At 36.5% G+C, this 16,584-nt stretch overlaps 1 protein-coding gene across 1 annotated transcript in view; it reads left to right on the top strand.

The window, feature by feature from the left end:
• The window catches only part of DNAH6 (dynein axonemal heavy chain 6), a 233,227-nt gene that overhangs the window by 134,897 nt on the left and 81,746 nt on the right, over window positions 1–16,584 (top strand). The window contains exons 47-56 of the mRNA XM_073241805.1: window positions 4,291–4,443; window positions 7,060–7,200; window positions 8,572–8,814; window positions 10,135–10,302; window positions 10,772–11,007; window positions 12,135–12,396; window positions 13,510–13,633; window positions 14,175–14,371; window positions 15,349–15,552; window positions 16,268–16,393. Of these exons, the coding sequence (XP_073097906.1) occupies window positions 4,291–4,443; window positions 7,060–7,200; window positions 8,572–8,814; window positions 10,135–10,302; window positions 10,772–11,007; window positions 12,135–12,396; window positions 13,510–13,633; window positions 14,175–14,371; window positions 15,349–15,552; window positions 16,268–16,393 (1,854 nt within the window). The remainder of the gene's footprint in view (window positions 1–4,290; window positions 4,444–7,059; window positions 7,201–8,571; window positions 8,815–10,134; window positions 10,303–10,771; window positions 11,008–12,134; window positions 12,397–13,509; window positions 13,634–14,174; window positions 14,372–15,348; window positions 15,553–16,267; window positions 16,394–16,584) is intronic.

The following is a 16,584-nucleotide window of genomic DNA, read 5'->3' as shown; positions in this document are numbered from 1 at the left end:
CAATAGCATCAGAAACAATGCAATACTATGAAATAAATTTAACCATTATGGTGAAACATCTCTACACTTAAAACTGTAAGATATTGATAAAAGGAATCAAAAAAGACACAAATAAATGTAAAGGTATCCCAATTCATGGACAAGAAGAATTAATGCTGTTAAAATTCCCATATTACTCAAAGCAATCTACAGATTCAATACAATCCCTATCAAAATTTCAATGACACTTTTCACAGAAATATAACAAAAACTACTAAAATTTGTATGGAACCCCAAGAAACCCCAAATAGCCAAAGCAATCCCAAGAAGAACAAAGCTGGAGGCATCACACTTCCTGATTGCAAACTATACTTCAAATCTATAGTAATCAAAAGAGTATGGTACTGACATAAAAAGACACACAGACCAATGGAACAAAATTGAGAACCCAGAAATAAACCCTCCCATATACAGTTGGTGAATATTTGATGAGACAGCCAAGAACACCCGATGGGGAAAAAATAGTCTCTTTAATAAATGGTATTGGGAAAACTGGAAACCGCTATGCAGAATGAAATTGGACCATATCTTGTACCACTCACAACAATCAAAATGAACTCAAAATGGATTAAAGACTTAAATTTAGGACCTGAAACTGTAAAACCCCTAAAAGAAAATACAGGAGAAATGTTTCTTGACATAGTCTTGGCAGCAACTTTTGAATATGACAACAAAGCAAAAAATGTTTTAAAGGAGGGACTATACCAAATTTAAAAGCTTTTGCACAGCAAAAGAAACCAAATGAAAAGGCAACCTACAGAGTGGAAGAAAATATTTGAATATCATATATCTGATAAGGGGTTGATATGCAATATATGTAAAGAATTCATATAACTTAACTGCAAAAAAAATTTTTTTAATGGACAGAGGACCTGAACAGACATTTTACCAAAGAAGATATACAAATGATCAATAGGTACATGAAAAGGTACTTAACATCACTAATCTTCAGGAAAATACAAATCAAAACCACAATGAGATGTTACTTTACATAATTATATACCAGCAAATTGGGTAACCTGGGAGAAAAGAATAAAATCATAGAGCATACAACCTACCATAGCTATCATCAAAAAGACAAGAAATAGTTAAGTCTCAACAAGGCTGTGGAGAAATGGGAACTTTCATACATTCTTGGTGGGAATGTAAATTTGTGCACTATGGAAAATACAGTATGGAAGTTCTTCAAAACATTAAATATAAAACTACTGTAATATCCAGCATCCTACTTCTGGATATATAGCTGAAGAACATGTAAATGATCTTGAAAACATATCTGAACACCCATGTTCATTGCAGCATTATTCATAATAACCAAGATATGGAAACAACCTAAGTGCTCACCAGTGTATGTATATAATTTATACATACATTGGAGTATTGTTCACTCATGAGAAAGAAGGAAATCCTGTTGTTTGCAACAATACAGGTGAACCCTGAGGGCATTAAGATAAGTGCAATAATCAATAGAGAAAAGTAAATACCGTATGATATCACTTATATGTGGAATATAAAAAAGAAAGTAGAGTAGGGTTTAACAGGGGACTGGTTAGGGGTGGGGGATGGAAGAAATAGGGAGATGAAATCAGCTTCCAATTATAAGATGAATTAAGTTCTAAGGATCTAATGTACAGCATGGTGACTATATATTCAACAATGCTATATTAAATATTTGAAAGTTGCTAAAACAGTAAACCTTAAATGTTCTCACTACCAAAACAAAACGGTGATGTGATGTGATAAAGATGTTAGCTAACACTATGGTGGTAATCATTTTGCAATATAAGTGAATCAAATCAGCACATTATATACCTTAAATTTACACAATGTTGTATGTTAATAATATCTCAATAAATCTAGAAAATAAATAAATAAAAATAAACTTTATTAAAAAGGAAGAGACTGGCACACTAGTAGAAGAAATATAAAAATGTGATAGGATGTGAATAGGAAATTCATTAAAAAATAATTTAGGGGTTAAAAAAATCATATTATGCAGTGTTAACAAAGGTGTCTGGAAACAGGCCTTGCTTAGATCTCACTGGTGGATTATGAATGAGCAAAATCATTCTGGAAAGTAATCAGTAATATAGATAAAGCCTTAAATTTCTATTATTTCTAATCAGAGCTACATTCAAAGTTGTATGTACAGGAAATATCTATTATACTATTTTTAAGTAATAGTTAATTTGAAATAGCCTCACTGTTCAATGAGAGAGTCACACAAGTAAATTATGGCATCATATAATAGGGCACTCTAAAAAACTTAATAACATTGTAGAAATAAACACATTAACTATTGTAAAAAATGTTTATGATGTGTTATTATAATATGTATACAATCATCTAGCACATAGGCTCTTGGACTTAATGTACATCTAAACAGCTATGCCATATTTATTTAAAAAATAGAAAATGGGTCATGGGATTGTGAGGGAATTTTTGTTTTCTTAATTGTGTTTATAGTTTCTAATTATTCTAAAATTAAAATATTTCTCATAGAATTTTAACATTGCTCTTAAAAATTAAACAAATTATATAAAAAGTCTCTAAGTGTTACGGCACCAAAGATCAAGGCAAATTATCTTGCTCCACTGTAAACAAACAAAAGACTATTATGTTCTGTTGAAATCCTTAATCAATCTCAAATGTTCTATATTAGTGAAGAGTAAACATAACCATAATTAAAATTAATATGTGTATGTATATTTATGTAAAACTGTTACAAATATGAGAAGAAACTGAGAGAAGCAAGATGTTAAAATAGTTTAATTTGCTATTTCTAGCAAAATACAAAGTAGAAATAAGTATGTTTAGAAAATATGAAGACTATAATTTCTAGGCTGGAATTAATGGCTATATACTACACTTTACATTCTACAGAGAAAACAAACATTTTCTAATATTACTGTACAAAAATTTTTCATATTTTAGGTTTAAAGAAATGTTCAATAAATTCAAAAAAACATAAACTGTGCGGGCAACATTCTTTTTCCATGCTTTAATCAAAGGAGAAATAATGATGTGGTTCAGGACTTTAAAACATTCACGTAAGGAACTCTTGAGTCAAAAACATCAAAATTAAAATCTCTATTTAAAGAACAGGGGAAATGAAATCTATCGAATGCAACCAAACAGTTCTTAGAATTAAGTTTATAGTATGAATCAAAAATTAGAAAGTTCAGAAATTAGTTGATTTTAACTTTAGGAAAATAACACTTACTAGAAAGCACCAAGAAAAATAGGAAAAGGAAACAATAAGATAAAGCAAAAATAAATAAATTAGGACAAAGAGAATTAGCATTTTTTTCTAGGGTAAAATTAACAGACACAGTTATGGCAAGTTTATTCAAGAAAAACCAAGTTACAAATGAAGCAGATAAAATAACAGATACTTTGTCACCGTTCAATATATAGGACTCAGACTCTTATAAAACTTAAAAGTTATCTGAAACAAAAGGATAAATAATATATTTTAAAATATTTGCATCAATTATTACACATAAAAGGTTCATTTTATAATATGAAAATTATTCAAATTTAAAAGAAAATCACAATATATGAATGAATGGTTACAAAGTTTGAACAGATTATTTTCATGAAAAATAATAAGTGTAGAATATTTGCCCTTGCTAATAATCAAAGAACTGCAAATCAAATTCTCCCACACAAAACATGTACATTCCCCAAATTAACAAAAAAATGTTAAAGGTTAATGAAGTCATACTTTAATTGAATGGGAAATTTTAAGATCTTCAAAATCCAGAAAATATTTCTCCAATCTAATTGCTGATCTCACTCCTAGCAATTTATTCCCAGGACATAATACAAATGGGGAGAATAGCTATAGGCCTAAATATGTTCTTAAAAATATAAACAAGACTGTAAGTCATCTAAATCTATGTAAATTGTGGCACATCAGCTCAGTGGTATGTTATGCTCCCAGTAATGGTTATAAATATGATGAGAGCTCTACAGAATTATGGATTAATATTTATGATAAAATGTTAGCTGAAAGGGGCAGAATATAAAATGTTTACACAAATGACTTGAAACATGTAAAAGATGAAAGCCTTTTAAGAAACAAAAGGAAGAAAAAATTAAAAATCGATGTACTGCTGTTAGAATATTAAGATTCTAATTTTAACTTATCTTTTCTTAAATATAAAATTAATGTGAATTTTGATTAAATATTTGCTTTGTAATTTACATGTAATAAATGTATAATGATTGAGTGACTTTCTCCTACAGATTGTAGTGGAAGAGTTCCTAGAAGATATAAATAACATCCTGAACTCAGGTGAAGTGCCTAATTTATTTGAAAAGGATGAACTGGAGCAGGTTTTAGCAGCCACCAGACCAAGAGCAAAAGAAGCAGGAATTTCTGAGGGGAATAGAGATGAGGTAGGCCATGTCAGGTGGTTATATGGCTTTCTAAAACATAACATTGTGTTATCCTTTTTTTTAATGGTCCACAGATCCCCTTAAGAAGTACATGGATAGAATTTTTTTCAATATAAATGGTCTCCTTTGTAATTCTATGTATTTTATTTCCTGCATTCAAAGCGATGGTTTGCCAGGCTTCCATAAAGGTCCATGGAAAACCAAAAACAGAAACCCTACTACCCCAGGGAGATCATAGTCTTGTCCAAATTGGACAATTCATCATATGCTTCTTTAAACACAAATTTATTTCACACACCTTCAGTGCCCTCCACGAGGAGTCCAGTACTTTTGACTCCCTTGCCTATCAGCAAGGTTATAGCACAACTAAAACAGAAATGCATTTTCTCTCCCTCCCCTTCTCTCCAGAACAACAAAGCTGCTGTCCACTTCCGTTTCCCTGACAATACTACATTCCATATGGTATCTGTCTAGCCCCATGCTCTTTGTTTTCCTCCACCCCCTGTAACTTTTTCTGCCCTTATTTCCCATGTCATGTGTGTCTTTTCATGAGAATTTCCTCCACTGCTAGGTCAGGGCTTACAGGTGTGGACAGTAGGGTCTACTTCCTCTAAAGCAAGTAGAAATGGGTTTATTCAGAGAACACAAGAGAGTTGGGAAGCCCAGAGAAAGGGATTCCAGGCTGAATTCCTTGGAGTGAATATAAAATACACACTGCACAAGTCAGTGGTCAAGTAAACTGCAGCCTCTAACCACAGCCACTCGGGGTGAGCCCGGAAGCCACTGAACCAACTGGCCTGCTGTTGCTTCAGTGGCCAACTCCAAAGCTCTGCAATCCCCCATGTCAGGAGGCAGTTGCAGTAGGAGCCACCGCTGAAGATAGCACCTCCAGGTCCATGCCCCTTCTGCCAGACTCTGCATCTGCAAAAGTGGTTGCCCTGCATCCTGTCTTTCTCTCCCAGTGGTCTTCTACCCCAAAGCTAAACCTTATATGAGTACTTCAACGGGTCTCCTTAAATATGCTGATGAGGAGGACCAACATCACATCCAAAAGACTAGTTGCAATAGTCTGCAAAATGTCATTTCTAATCTTACCAGACTGCATGGGAAAAAGAGGTTGGAATGGATGCTGAACAAAACAGTTCACACATCTATGATACTAACGTTTTTATTTGATATTGGTAGATGTAGATGCATTTCCTGACACTTATTTTCATTGTTGCTTCATCCTATTTTATTTTATGTTTATGTAAATATAATTGACATACTCCTGTTGGTTTCAGGAGTACATCATACTGATTCAATATTTTTATACATTCTGAAATGATCCCCATGATTACCGTTTGTCATCATACAAAGTTATTATTACAATATTACTGACTATATTCCCCATGCTGTATATTACATTCCCATGACTTATTTATTTCATATCTGGAAGTTTGTACCTCTTAATCCCCTTCACCTATTTCACCCACCCACTAATCCCTCCCACCTCTGGTAACCAACAGTATGTTCCCTGAAATTATGAGTTTATTTTTATTTTGTTGTTTGTTTTTTAGATTCTACACATAAGTGAAATCATATGGTATTTGTCCTTCTCTAATTTATTTCACTTAGAATGATGTATCATGTCAGTTGCTTCATACTGAATCATCCTTGAATCCTGGAATAAATCCTACCTGATCATGGTATATGATCCCTTTAATGCTGTTGAATTTGGTTTGCTAATACTTTGTTGAGAATTTTTGCATCTATGTTTATCAGGGGATATTGCCTCTAATTTTTGCTTTTTGTGGTGTCTTTGGTTTTGGTACTGGAGTAATGCTGGTCTCATAAAATGAGTTCGGAAACATGCCTCCCTCTTTTTTTTTTGGAATAATTTGAGAATAGGTACTAACTCTTCTTTAAATGTTTGATAGAGTTCACCTGTGAAGCCATCTGGTTCTGGAATTTTGTTTTTTGGCAGTTTTTGAATTACTGACTCAATTTCATTACTTATAATCAGTCTATTCAGATTTTCCATTTCTTCATATTTCAGTCTTGAAAGGTTGAATATCTCTGAGAATTTATCCATTTCTTCTAGGTTTTCTAATTTGTTGAGTATAATTATTCACACAATCCTTTGTATTTCTGTGGTGTCAGTTGTGCCCTCTCCTTCATTTCTTATTTTATTTATTTAGGTCCTCTCTTTTTTCTTTCTTGATGAGTATGACTAGAAGTTTGTCAACTTGTTTATCTTTTCAAAGAACCAGCTTTTAGTTTCATTGATCTTTTCTATTTTTTTGTCCATTTTATGTATTTCCTTTCTGACCTTTATTATTTCCTTCCTTCTACTAACTTTGGATTTTCTTTGTTCTTTTTACCTTTAGGTTAAGTTAGATAGTTTAGTTGGGATTTTTCTTATTTCTTGAGGTAGGTCTGTATCACTATGAACTTCCCTCTAATAACTGGTTTTGCTACATCCCATAGATTTTGGAAAGTTGTATTTCCATTTTCATTTGCCCAAGGTATGTTTTTTATTTCCTCGTTGATTTCTGCATAGACCCATTGGTTGTTTAGTAACATACTGTTTGGTCTCCATGTGTTTAAATTGAAAAATATGTTTCCTTTTGTCAGGTGTTTCAGTACTTTATCAGCAGAGTACGTCAGAAGCTGCATATTGTTCTGTGCATGAGCCCTGTTGGGGAGGCCTTCCGGTCCCGATGCCGGATGTTTCCATCCCTTGTGAACTGCTGCACCATTGATTGGTTTGTCCAAGTAGGTAACATTGCAGAATATCCCTCTGAGAAGTTGGACTGTTTGATTTTAAAGGGTAACACATTGTCCAACAGTAACTCAAGGTACCTGTATTAGCTTTAAAGCCCACTAGGAATTTACTCATATAAAAGGGATGACTAAAACAATCATCAAACAAAACCAAAATGAAATTTATAAAGGAAGAGGAGACTGCTGAATTTAATAGTGTAGAAGTTATCAGTGATCTTGACAAGAGCTGTATCAGTGGAGTGATGGGGGAGAATGTTCAAAAGAGAAGAGGGAAGAGAAATCAGAGACAGGGAACATAAGCAACACTTTCAAAGACTTTGCCCCAAAAGAACACCAAGGGATGAGTAACAAATAGCTTGAAGAGTATGTGATATCAAGAGAAAATAATTTTTAAGTGGGAAACACAAACAGCACAGGTGTTGCTAATGGAAATTATCCAGGAAAGAGAAATGTGTTGATGGTGCAGCAGGCAAGAGTTAAGCATTCTTGGACCAATGTCACTGAATAGGCAAGAAGGGACAGGAATGAGTCGTCAATGAAAGTGCCGACCTAGGCAGGGAGCATGCATGGTTTACTCCAGAGTAACAGGAGGGAATAGATAGAATATATCAGCACAGATGCAGAAAGATGGGAAGATATGAGAGGGAGAACTCATTGAAGTTCTGTTTTCATTGCTTCTGCTTTCTTAGTGATATTGGAAGCAAGGTCATCAGCTGAGAATGAAGAGGAAAGAGGGAGTGTTACTAATCTGAGGAAGTAGTATAGGGTGTGAAATACTTAGCAGAGTGATATATTAAAAAGTGTAGAAGCATTCCTGGCAGCACTAAGAACCGTCTCGAGTCTGTTGTCATAAATTTAAAGCAAAGCCAGTCAGCATGGCTGTGTGGTTTTCTCCAGCCATGCTCAACTACACAGTCACAGACTGGGGTGACAGAGTTGCATTTTACTTAAGGTACTGGTAAGCTCGAAGAAACAAGAGAGGAATGAAGGAATCGAGGTGAATAGGACAGCGATTATAATAATAGACCTGAAGTCCAAATTGCATAATAAACAGAGTGAGGACATGAGGTACTTTGATTTTACTCATGGAATTATTCTAAAGACACCCAATCATATATTCAATCAATCAACAAATATTTATGAAACAACTTCTGTGTGCCGATACTGTGCTGGGGGCAAGCAGTGCAGACTCAGACCCCTCTCTAATGAACATAGCCATTCAGTTCGTTAAACTTCATAGACACAAGTAGGAGTTAACTAGGTGAAAGGGAGGACAAGACAAGAGCTCCGGAGAAATATATTTTTCTTAAGTTGTATATTATGGAAATGAGCAAGAGATTCTCCATATGTCTTTCTTCATAGTGGCCCAGAGAAGCACTTCTTTCTGTATCAAAGACATTTTTCTCACATGTCGATGCTGGAAATGAAGAACTGAAAGAAAAGCTTTCCCTCATGTGTGTGAATGTTCACCTGAGTGTCTCTGATATGGCAGATCGCTATTACACAGAGCTCCGGAGACGGTACTACACAACACCCACCTCCTACTTGGAGCTTATCAATCTCTACCTGTCTATGTTGACTGAAAAAAGGAAGCAGTTGGTTTCAGTAAGTTTAATATTATCACTTAGAAAACTTTTGCTTGAACTCAAAATTTTTGCCAGAATGAGTGAAAGATCTTTGTGCCATCTTACCTGCCAGAGCCCTCTCCATCCTGACCTGTGCCCTTGATAACCTACCATATGACAAAAAAGGGTCTCAAGCTGTTGATCCAGAGGCCTCCCTCTTACTTGACATTTATATTTTTGTCTTCTATCACCTATGTAAGTGTCCTTGACTCACTGGAATGATATGGACATTGCAACAGCATCTTAAACAGAGAACTAGTCATCTCTGCAGAGTTTAATAAGAAGGAAAAGCTTTTATTAAGCAATGGAGATGGGTTTGGGTGGTCTAACATGTGTCAGTGGTTCACAGTAAGAGCAAGGACTTTGGTGTCAGCCAGACTGTGTACAACCTATGCTCTGTCTCTTTCTTGCTGCACAACCCTGAGTGTGTTTTGTAATTTTTCTAAGCCTTAGCAGAAAATAAGGCTTAAAAATATCTATATCTACCTCTTGGATTGCTGTGGAATTTAAATAAGACACTGTTTATGAAGTGCTTGGATTATGATCTGATGCATATGAGGCACTCAGGAAACAGTGCCTACCATCATCATCATCAGGCTATTAGCACAACCTAAAATTTTCTAATTTTAAATTCAGTAAAAATGGAAGCATTTACCATTTAGATTTTTTTTTGTTTTTCAGAGGATTTTTTTAACATGATAAATAAATGCAGGCTTTGTACATAACTTGACAGATATTTTGAAATCTGCCAATTTGAACAAACTTTCTGACTCACTTTCAAAAAAGTTATTGCCAGGTACCTCAGTCTACCAGATGCAGCCCCTTTGATTCTAGTTAAGAGTGTCCTACCACTGGGGAGAAAAGTTCAGAACCAAAAACCAGAACTAAGTACCCAGGACACCATGTCCCTGTAGGTTCTCAGCACTACTGACCCATCTTGAGGAAACAAACTCCAAGAGCTGTAGTCTCCAGAAATTTTTATATGAACTTGTCCCTCATTCATGCAACATGCTACCAAACTACCACAGGGAATAAAAGTAATACAGTGTGTGCCCTCACTGAACTCACAGTCCAGTGATATCCCACTTCAGTCATCAGCGGCATGAACCAAAACCCACCACAGTCAATGTCATGGCCATTTCCTAGAGCTCTGTTACCTGGAAGACTTCTGCACATTCACAGTTTTAAGTGTTACAGACTGTTGGGCAGTAGATGTAAAATTCTAGTACATGAGTAACAGATGCCAGTAAAGTTATAGTTCATAATACCCATTATAATAGATATTTTCATTGTCATCTAGGCACGTGACCGGGTGAAGAATGGTCTCACAAAGCTATTAGAAACAAACGTACTAGTAGATAAAATGAAATTAGATCTTTCAGCTTTAGAACCTGTCCTTTTAACAAAATCACAAGATGTTGAAGCCTTGATGGATAAATTGGCAGTGGATCAAGAAAATGCCGATCAGGTATGCCGCATTGCCTGACATGGGAGAGAAGGCTTTGATCAGCAACTTACCACTTGTATACAATTAAATATGATTGGATTTTTAAATTTTATATGTGATCGAAATAATTAAGTGATAAAAAAGTTTAGCAATGCTTCTAGGTTATGAACAACCTCCCTTCAATAAATCAGCCTGGTTCTCTCCTTGAGAATGAGTGAATCCAAACAGTGGAAGAGAGTTTTGAGAAAAATACTACTGCAAGGAAAAGACAGCTATTCTTTTCCTAAGGAGCTCTTTGCTCTAATAACTTTGTCTCCATTGTTCTAGCAACATAGCATGAGAAGAACAAAGGAGAGCATAATATATAATATAGCAATTCCTCTTTCATCATTGGTTTGGGGGCAAATATGACTCATTATTATTGGTTTTGCTTTTAAACATTAAAATTCAAATATTGAGGCCACTTAAGCAATTGTATTTCAATGGTTAGGTCCGTAACACTGTGCAAGAAGATGAAGCTACAGCAAAAGTGAAAGCTGAGGAAACCCAGGCCATAGCTGATGATGCTCAGAGAGATCTGGAAGAAGCTCTACCTGCACTTGATGCTGCTAATAAAGCACTGGATTCTTTAGATAAAGCAGATATATCCGAAATCAGAGTTTTTACAAAGCCCCCAGATTTGGTCATGACTGTTATGGAAGCAATTTCCATTCTTTTGAATGCCAAGTGAGTAATTCAGAATCATGTATTACCAAAATACCTGGTGAAAGTTCTTCGCTGTTTTTCTCCATTTTCATTTTTATGTTCTCATTCTCTTCACCTTCTCATTGATTCAGTCACTCATTCAAGAAATTGATTCAACAAGCATTTTTTTGAACATCTATTTTGTACTAAATGATAAATGATATAAAGTTCTTCCCTATATAGTACAGTAGGGAGACAGATGTAAAAAATAGTAATTTCAAGACACACAAGAGTTACACAGTAGTAAGAGTGCCAGGAAAAGAGTGCCCTGGGGAGGTGTGAGCAGGTTTCTCTGGAGATGATGTTCAGGGAGAGAGGGGGACCATGGGAAGAGTTCAGGGACCTTTGATGCTCTTAGAATGGGTGGGGCTGGGCAGGAGAGCACTACATCATGATCAGTCTTGTTTGCTGTGCCAAACAGTTCGCATTTCGTCTTGGAGATATGTGTTTTTCCAGCTTTCTTTAGTAATTCAATCATTTTTCAATAAGAAATGAAAGAAACCTTTCTTTGAAAAACTGATCACAGTGAAGGTAGAGGGCCAGAGTATTCCCTGCCAGGCTTCCCTACTGACCTTCTGGCCAGCACTGTGAGGGGGCCTGGGAACTCTGCAAAGCCCAGATGGACAGCTCTGGCTGGAAAAGACTGAGAACCACTGAACATTTTCAACATAATCAGATTTTCCTGTGAAGAAAACCAGTTTGGCCAAGTTAAGGGGCAAGTTCAACTGACAGACATAGAAAGAGTTAAAAGGTGACAGTGGTGTTCTGGCAGATTTTAAAGATCTAAACTAAGGCAAAGGAGGTAAAAATAAGAACTCCTGGGGCATTTTAAAAATAAAGCTTACTTTTAAAATTCTTAACATTTCTTAAATTCTATGACTTTATAATTCTTTCTCTACCAAAATTAGGTTGTATGGAACACCAGTTATTCAATTCCTGTGTCCCTGTGAGTTGTGGTGCACATAACTACGAATTACTGACATTATAGTATTGAGATTAAAACTATCTACTTATTAAGATACTGTCTTAATGTTCTCAAAACAATACATTTCCTTTGTTTTTTATATTAGTTTATTACAATGCTATTAACTTACGCATCTGTCTTTCAGGCCTGATTGGCCAACAGCAAAGCAACTTCTTGGTGACTCTAACTTCCTAAGAAGACTTTTAGAATATGATAAGGAAAACATAAAGCCTCAGATATTGGCAAAGCTTCAGAAGTATATTAATAATCCTGATTTTGTGCCTGAAAAAGTAGAGAAAGTGTCCAAAGCATGTAAATCCATGTGCATGTGGGTAAGAGCAATGGATTTGTACTCCCGGGTAGTCAAAGAAGTCGAACCAAAGAGACAAAAACTCCATGCTGCACAGGTACACTATCTGCATTTTGGTATTTCTGTAGCATTAAAGTCCATTCTCCTTTAATCATGCAAGCTCCCTTTATCATGCCACTGGGACCACACACTATAGAAACAAAGCTCTTGAAAATTAGTTTTTTTTAAAAAAAAATAGCTGAAAAATGTTATTTGAAATGACCCCTAAAATCAGCCACCTTTCAGCATAAAAAGAGAATGAGTCCTCCATATATTTTATTACCAGACCTATGGTATTTTTAGGTGCTTTTTTATGTTTCCATTCGCTAACTATTACCACACTTGATGTTGTCATCTGAGGTTCTAAAAATCAGGTTACCCCACAATTAGATGTAAGGTGCCCCGCAGAACAGAGAATGATCTTTCAGTAGAGCAGGCAACCAAAAGAACTGTGGCCATAGAGCACAGGCCAGTGAACTTTTTCTAGAAAGATCCAGAGAGCAGGTACTTTAAGCTTTGCTAGCTATACAGTCTCTGTTGCAATTATTCAACTCTGTTGTTGCAGCACAAAAACAGCCATCTACAATAATCACATGAATAAGCATGGCCCTGTTCCAATATAACTTACTTATGGATACTGGAATTCAAATTGCATACAATGATTGGATGTCATGAAATATTATTATTCTTTTGATCGTTCCCCCAACCATTTAACAATATAAAACCATTCATAGCTCACAAACTGTATGAAAACAGGCAGCAGCCTGGATTTGGCCTGCAGGCTATAGCTTGCAGATTCCCACTCCAGGGTACTAGGTAGGAAAGATTAGTTTCCACTATTGCATGAATATTTCAGTTGTTTCATTACAGAAAGTTAATAATCCATTGAAGTAACCAATTCATCCCAAATGTGTAGTACATCTGTGTCTGTAATCCTTCTACGATTTATTTTGATGGGCTTTGTTTTCATTTTGTTTCATTTTGTTCTGTTTGCTTCTGTTCATCTATTATTCTATTTTATATTTATTTTAACTTTCTGTATCATACCAAAATCTTTTAAGACATGAAAAAGGGAACATAAGGTCTTTTTTTGGGATCTATTAGAAACTGACAAATTCAATTTGGGCCTTCTTTTGGGACCTATTCTTAAATATTTACTTGATTTTATTAGGCTGAACTTGATATTACTATGGCTACTCTGAGAGAAAAGCAAGCATTACTGAAACAAGTGGAAGATAAAATACAGGTCTTACAAGACAAATTTGACAAAAGTGTGAATGAAAAAGAGAGTTTGGGTAAGTAACTTCTAAAATCTCTGTTGGTCAGAAAGTGCCCAATTTTCAAAAGTAGTTAGTGTTCAGGTAGTCAAATGTCAGCTTTCAACCAACATGTAGGGCATATTTCCATTAGGTGGATTGCATTAGCCTTCTAGTATAAAATTAGAACTGTGTATATTGTACATATTCAACTTCTGCAAATACTGTTTATATTCATCCAGCTTTATATCTGAGTAAGACTCGTTGGGGCAAGTCACATTATAACACAAAGCCGCGTATAATCTTGATCAGTGAGACAAATAGTACAGGGGCACAGAGAGAGTGCTGTCTTCAGCCAGAACAATAGAATATCAAAAAGGAGGTCTGTGCAGGGATGAGGCAAACTTGGGCTTGGTTCTGAAATGGGAAATAATGCTGATTTAATGTGAGGTTTCAGACAGATGTATCGTTATCATTAGCTAAATAATGCTAATTCCACTGTAAACAGAAGCAAGTGAGTAAACTTCTTATAGTTTAGGAAAATATTGAATACATAACCTGATTTTCATAAATTTTCCAGTGAAGACTATGGCCCTGACAAAGGCACGTCTCGTACATGCTGGGAAGCTGACAGTTGCATTAGAAGATGAGCAAGTTCGATGGGAAGAAAGCATCCAGAAATTCAATGAAGAGATATCGAATATCATCGGGAATGTGTTCATAGCAGCAGCTTGCGTAGCCTACCACGGGGCCTTCACAGCCCAGTACAGGCAGTCGGTAAGGAGATTTGCCCTCTGTGAGGAGTGGTGCGAAGCTGCTGAAACTGAGGGAGGGTGGGGACATCTCTGTGTTTTCTCTGAGTTTAGAAGGAAACTGAGTTTAGAAGGCTCTCCGCTGTGAAGGTTCTTCATAATGAAAATTTATTTATGCATTCCACAGCCCTCTGCCTCTGTCAGCCAGCAAGGGCCCCAGGCCTTCCATAACACATTCCTTCCTTTCCTTTCCTGCCGAAGAAAGTTACTCACTTACTTACACAGCACAAGAACCCGATGGGAGGAAAAGGGGTAGGGCGTCCCCGACTCTTAGCATCAGAAGTGGCATTTAAAGCCAGCCAGGATGTAGTGCTCTGAATTGGTGAGATAGTTACAAGGGGCTTGGCAATGGGCAGACACAGGAAACTAAGTTATTTAAGAGATTTTTGAGCCATTTTTATGAAATGCTTTCCTAAAAGGGTTTTCCCAGTCTTGAGTTTAAAAACTGGGTTAGGATAGCACTCATACAGACTCTATGGGAGCTCAGGGGTGTTCTGGTACCAGCAGCGCTCTTGGGAACAAACAGTTGTCTGTTGTGCTTGACTGCACCGCTCACTGGAGAAGATAACATGCATCCCTCTGCCCCAACTAATCCCCAGTACACCACAGTCATCGTGAAACCCCCAGACTTCTCCGGGGGCTTCAGACCCTCCCAAGAGAGGCAATACACCCCTGGCTGGAGAGCATCTGACAACCCTTGTCATTTACACATGAGAAAACTGAGGTCCAGACATGAGGAGCACTGTGCCTGAAGCCACAGTTAGTTAACCGAATAGGGCCAGGCCCCAGACCTCCTGATTTCTGGTTCATGCCTTGTGTGCCCGGCTCCGATGCCAGGGTTCCCATAGAGACTAGTAGGACTTACTCATCACTGGACATTTTGTGTGTTTCCCCGTTTACTGAATGTACTGACTACACATGTAAGTCTTCCTCCTTCTACAGCTTATAGCATGTTGGATCCTCGACTGTCAGTCTCTGGAGATCCCAATCAACCCTTCCTTCAGTCTCATTAACATTCTTGGCGATCCCTATGAAATACGTCAGTGGAACACTGACGGGCTGCCCCGTGACCTGATATCAACGGAAAATGGCATTTTGGTTACTCAAGGGAGACGGTGGCCTTTGATGATCGATCCCCAAGATCAGGTGTGTAACCCATGCTTCAGATAAAGACCAGCCTGTTACTTCTGCTTAATATTGTGCTCTCACAAGTTCTAAAAGTGGACTTTAACATACCAAGACCTTGAGGATTGAGGCCTAAAAAGGAGTTTAGAAGTCTTCTAGTTCAAGTTCCTCATTTTGCAGAGATGGACAGTAAGAAAGAAGGCATTCAAGTGCTCTCATACTTGATCTTGATCTTGATCGGTTTTATTTAGGGTGTGGACCGTTAGTTTTCTGTTTTCTAGGGGAGAAGAAATTCATTCCTGTACAGTCGTTGTTCCTAAAATGTCTGAGGGGTCAGAATGAAGTCAGGGTATGATGAATTTTAGGGAAAGCCTGCCTGATATTTGTAGAATCCCAATATCTGACTCCTAAATCCATGGGTCAGATTGTTCTAAATGGGGCATAGAAAAGGGAGCTGCGGTGAAAGCCAAGGATACAAACTTGAACACCTGAGGTATGGGCTTTTGTCCCAGATGGGGCCTTTCTTTATCTGTTCCCAATTTGAATAAAAAGAATCCCAAATGTGGGGTTAAAGTGGTGTTTTTATTTTCAGGAGGACTAGTGTTTTCATTTATTTTTTACTTTTATCTTTCAAACCTGTTCTAGACTGAACAAAATTTCTAAACTTTGAAAACTTTCACTTTCTAACCATTAATAAAACTAAAACAAAAGCCTCACTCTGTGCTTTCTCATGCAGGCAAACCGCTGGATAAGGAACAAGGAGAGCAGAAGTGGTCTGAAGATCATTAAGCTGACGGATAGTAATTTCTTACGGACACTTGAAAATTCAATCCGACTTGGCTTACCTGTCCTACTGGAAGAGGTTTGCCTTTCAATTTTCTTTTCTCATGTTAGTTCCCAAATTTCAGATCATATCCCTACACAGGCCATGCCTGCAATCATGCTGAAGACACCAGTCAACTCCACTTTCACATTGGTCAAACCAATTGCTTTGTTCCTTAAATGATACTCATATAGGGAGCAATCTGTTAATTGGACTTTTTTTTTTTGTTT

Source organism: Manis javanica, chromosome 1 (assembly GCF_040802235.1).
Source record: "Manis javanica isolate MJ-LG chromosome 1, MJ_LKY, whole genome shotgun sequence".
Lineage (NCBI taxonomy): Eukaryota > Metazoa > Chordata > Mammalia > Pholidota > Manidae > Manis > Manis javanica.
Note: the sequence above shows the minus strand (reverse complement) of the source record. Positions and strands in the feature narration are given on the sequence as shown.